The sequence below is a fragment of the Mobula birostris genome, chromosome 14, assembly GCF_030028105.1.
Source record: "Mobula birostris isolate sMobBir1 chromosome 14, sMobBir1.hap1, whole genome shotgun sequence".
Taxonomy (NCBI): domain Eukaryota; kingdom Metazoa; phylum Chordata; class Chondrichthyes; order Myliobatiformes; family Myliobatidae; genus Mobula; species Mobula birostris.
This window is the reverse complement of record NC_092383.1, coordinates 90,520,921-90,525,906: the sequence shown is the minus strand read 5'-3', so window position 1 is coordinate 90,525,906 and position 4,986 is coordinate 90,520,921. Positions and strand designations below refer to the sequence as shown.

The 4,986-nt window shown below is 45.9% G+C and overlaps 1 protein-coding gene across 1 annotated transcript in view; it reads left to right on the top strand.

The window, feature by feature from the left end:
* Positions 1–2,995: 2,995 nt before the first annotated feature.
* The window catches only part of LOC140209414 (uncharacterized), a 43,569-nt gene continuing 41,578 nt past the window's right edge, over positions 2,996–4,986 (top strand). Inside the window, exons 1-2 of the mRNA XM_072277660.1 lie at positions 2,996–3,012; positions 3,408–3,502. Of these exons, the coding sequence (XP_072133761.1) occupies positions 2,996–3,012; positions 3,408–3,502 (112 nt within the window). The remainder of the gene's footprint in view (positions 3,013–3,407; positions 3,503–4,986) is intronic.

Genomic DNA, 4,986 nt, shown 5'->3' with positions numbered 1-4,986 from the left:
AAATGCATGAATTTTCTGTTGGCTCAGAACTAATATCCAGCTGGTCCATTCTGCATAAAAACTTCGTTTGTCCAGACCTCAGACCAGTTTGGCGACAGGGCCAGGTGGTTCTCCTTGTGCACTTGTAAAGGAAGCGTGTTTGAGAAACGAGAGTGAGATTTCAGAATGCAGTTGCTCGGCGACGACTCGGGTATGGGTTGGGATTCCGCATGCTGTAGGTAGAGTGGTCGGGGGTTCCCTTACCGGGGTTGGAACATTGAGCCCCTGTTATGTGACCCTGGCACCTGGGAGGGCAGGAATACTGGCGATGACTCCGAGCTGCAACAGTCTCGGGCTGGGTGGAGCTCCGTGGAGCTGGGAGTGGTTAGAACATTAGAACATCAGGAAGTGGCGCGGGAGATCATGTGGCCTGTTGAGCCTGGTCTTCCATTCCGTATGATCGTGGCTGATCTGGCCATGGACTCAGCTCTGTCTACCTACCTTTCCCTCACAACCCTCCTTGCCCCTGCTGTGCAAAAATCTATCGAACTGTGTCTTAGCTGCTAAGGCTTCATAAGGCATTGGTCAGACCACATTTAGAGTTCTGTGAGCAGCTTGGGGCACATATTTAAGAAAATATGGGCTGGCATTGGAGAGGGTCCAGAGAAAGTTGACGAGAATGATTCTGGGAATGAAATGGTTAGTATTTGAGGAGTGTTTCTAAAGGGGAGAAAATTCGGAAATCAAAGGTGCAGAGGGATTTGGGAGCCCTCATGCAGGATTCCCGAAATTGCAGGTTGAGTCGATGGTAAGGGGGAGGGCAAATATGTTAGCCTTCATTTCGAGAGGACTAAAATACTAAATCAAGGATGTAATACTGAGGCTTTATAAGGCTGAGAGGGTTGTGAGTAGTTTTGGGCCCCGTATGTATGTAAGAATGTGCTGGTATTGGAAAGGGTCCAGAGGAGATTCACAAGAATGATCTTGGGAACGAAATGGTTAATGTATGAGGAATGACCAGTTTTGCACTGACTGGAGTTTAGAAGAATGAGTGGAGATCTCATTGAAAAGTATTGAATATTGAAAGAGCGGATGTGAAGAAGATGTTTCCAATAGTGGGGCACCTCAGACCAGAGTGCACAGCCTCAGACACCCCTTTAGAACAGAGATGAGCATGAATTTCTTCAGGCAGAGAATGGTGAATCTGCAGAATTCAGTGTCACAGATGGTTGTGGAGGCCAGGTCATTGGATATATTTAAAGCAGAGATTAATATGTACTTAATTAGTAAGGGTGTCAAAGGTTACGGGGAAAGTGGTGTTGAGAGGGAAAATAATCAGCCATGATTGAATGGCAAGCATACTCGATTGGCTGAATGGCCTCTTTCTGTCTTATGGTCTAATGGTATAAATATATTTAATGAGGTCGTCTCTGCCGCTGCTTTGGGCAGAGAATTCCACGATTCACCACTCTCTGGGAAAATCCGCTCCTCCGTATCTCCGTCCAAATCTATTCCCCCTGAATTGTGAGCAGTGTCTCCTAGTTCTAATTTGACCCACCAGTGGAAACAAGTTAACTGCCTCTGTCTCACCTATCCGTTTTTAAATTTTGTGTACTCCTATACGATCCCCTCTCATTCTTCTAATCTAATGTGTGGATAAAATCCAGATCACGGAGACACTCCCCCCTAGCAACATCATCCGAGCTGGAGAAGTGTTATTTTAAAGTGCGGTCACTTTACGTAAGTGCCCCAGGGACGGATCCGAGGCCTGAAGCTTCAGAAAGTCACAGTAAGATTTAGCATCAAAATACGTATATGTCACTATATTGTACCTTGGGATTTATTTCCTAGCAAGCATTTACAGGAAAATAAAGAAATACTGTAGAATTTACAAAAATCTATACATGAACATAGACTGACAACGAGTTGGCAGAAGAAAACAAATTGTGCAAATAAATAGATAATATTGTGAACATGAGTTGTGGAGTCCTTGAAAGTGAGTTTGTAGGTTGTAGAATCAGTTCAGTGTTGAAGTGAGTGAAGTTATCCACACTGGTTCAGGAGCCTGATTTCTGAAGGGTAATAACCGTTCCTGAACCTGGTGGTGTGGGACCTGAGGCTCCTGTACCTCCTGTCCAATGGTAGTGGTGAGAAGAGAGCATGGCCTGGATGGTGAGGAAAGATCTTGAATGTTGTACTGTCTCACTTTAAGGACTCTTTCTCTTGTTATTTCATGCTTTTGTTATTTATTGCTATTGATTTATATTTACATTTGCATAGTTTGTTGTTCATTGCTCCTGTTTACTGTTCTATAGATTTGATAAGTACGCAACGCACACAGGAAAAAGAATCTCAGGGTTGTGTGTGGTGGCATGTATGTACTGTGATAAATTTTACTTTGAACTTTGAATTTTGGACTTTGATTAATTAGCTGCAGATCATGACAGGTCTTGGTTAATTTTAGATCTGAGTTGCAGCTTGGTTAATCAGTACAGATCTGTACAGCAGATTCAAAATGTGCCGGACTACGGGGGTTGTGGAGGGGTGGTCGCTGGAGCTCAGAATGTCAGAGGAGAGAGCTTCGGCCTGTCCTGTTAATTAGCCGCCTCCTTGACCAGCATTTAGTAAGGTTAAATTGTGCATTTATGCCTGCTCATCCGTGTATCACCCGACAGCTAAACATCTGCTCTCGGAGGTTGAAAATCCCCCACGGTTGCTTCTGTTGAACTTGGAGGCGACAGGCTGTCTCCAGAATGGTCTTTCTTGTCTAAGAATGCACGAAGAATGCCGGAGAAACTCCTCATCAGCTTAACTCTTCGCCAGGTTGTCCCTTCATCAGGTTGTCTTTGTCTATGGAGGTGGTGTTGGGCAACTGTAGACTGAGTGACTGCCCAAAGACCACAAGGCAGCCCAGTCTTGAATTCTCTTCTCCAATAAGTGTAGTTGATGCTGTTTACTTTCTTGTACTGACAGAAGGACCACACAACCAAAGATCCAGTGAAGACCAGAGGAAATGATGGTCATTGGAGGTTTGTAAAGTTTACATGGGGAAGCTTATCATCTTAGGGGTCATGGAACACTACAGCACAGAAACAGGCTCTTCGGCCCATCTAGTTGATGCTGAACTATTGCTCTGCCTAGTCTGGTCGACCCACACTTGGACCATAGTCCTCCATACCCCTCCCATCTTTTCCAGTCATTTATCCTTGAAGGTTGTCTGGTTCTGAGCCTGTTGTTGTGTTGGGAAATGCTCTCTGAATCCAGCCACTCGCGTTCCCCAGAAAAAGTTTCCTCTGTTTCTGTTGGTGATCTCCTTAAATCTGGGCTCCTTGTTCTTGCCCCTCATCCGTAAAGCCGCCATAATCTCAGACGCTGCCCCTCAGATCCCAGGGATGTCCCATTGACTGGCTTTCTCCTTGTTGTTTCAGTCGGGGTGCGGTGCACCCAGCCTGCTGTGACAGGCAGGACTCTTCTCCCAGAGAGAAATCCAAACGACCTCCACACCACGTCCAAGAAAGCGCTGGTAAGGAAGGACTGTCCTTTTTGTTATAAACTGCAACACAATGATATTGTTTTGACATCTTTCTAACACAGACGACTCAACATTAAGTTCAAGTTTAGAGTTTAATTTTCATTCAGCTGTATGAATACAGCGTTTCTGGGGCCAAGGTGCAAAACACCATACCAGCAGTCATACATAGCACGAGGCACATAGAGCACATATAAAATAGGAAGAACATATAAGATATCAGTAAAATACAGTCACACAAAAAAAATAGTCCAAGACCCTGAGTCCATGACTGTTGCAGCAGTCTGCAGTCGAATACAACATGGCTTGTCTTCTGCCAGGCAAACACCAGGGGGCAGCACCAATCCAGCTTGGGTGCTGCAGCACTCCGCCGCTGGCACTGCAGTGGAGTGCGCTGACTCCAGTGCTTCTCTCCCGCAAACAGGCGATAACCGCGGCTTGAGGTGTTGTCCTCACTACAACCGAGGCTGCACAGCTACCCTCCCCCCCCACCATCCGCCGATACGTCTGCGAATTGGACTTGCATCATTCCACATTAGCAGTGTCCAAACACGGCCTCGTGATCACAACTAAGACGACCGCTCTCTGTTGATCACGCACACCGCCTTTGTGTACTGACTCCTCCGATGCCTCTCTTAATGGTGGCAGGTAGAGTTTGGGTAGCAAGATTGTAGACCTGAGCATTGTGTGCACTGATTCAGAATGAAGCTGAGACAGAACACGAACACCAGGTGACACAGTACTGGCCCTTCGTCCCACAGTGTTGTGTTGACCTTTTAACCTACAGGATCAATGTAACCCTTCCCATCCCAACATCCCTCCATTTCTCTGTCATCTATGTGCTTATCTAAGAATCTCTTAAATGTCCCAAATGTATCTGCCTCCACACCACCCCGGCAGGGTGTTCCACGCACCCACCACTCTCTGTTTAAAAATATTCTGACACCCCGCACACCCCCCATAATTCCCTCCAATCACCTTAAACTTTTCCTCCTGTTATTATCTATTTCTGCCCTGGGAGAAGGACTCTTGCTAGATCAATGTCTCTTTTCGTCTTATACACGATGAAGAGCAATTTCTTCTTTTGAAAGACTATACGACAATAGGAGCATAATTAGGCCATTTGGCCCATCATGGCTGATATATTATCTCCCTCAACCCCATTCTCCTGCCTTCTCCCTGTAACCTTTGGCACCCTTACTAATCAAGAACCTAGCAACCTTCATTTTAAATATACCCGGTGAGTTTGATGTCTACAGCATCTGCGGCAATGAATTCCACAGATTTACCACACTCTGGCCAAGGAAATCCTCATCTTTGTTCTAAAAGGGTGTCCTTGTATTCTAAAGCTGTCCCCCCGGCCCACGACTCCTCCACTGCAGGAAACATCGTCTCCATTGTCACTCCATCTAGGCCTATCAAAATCACAGAGTTACACAGTGCAGAAACAAGCTCTTCACTCTGTCTCAATACCTATT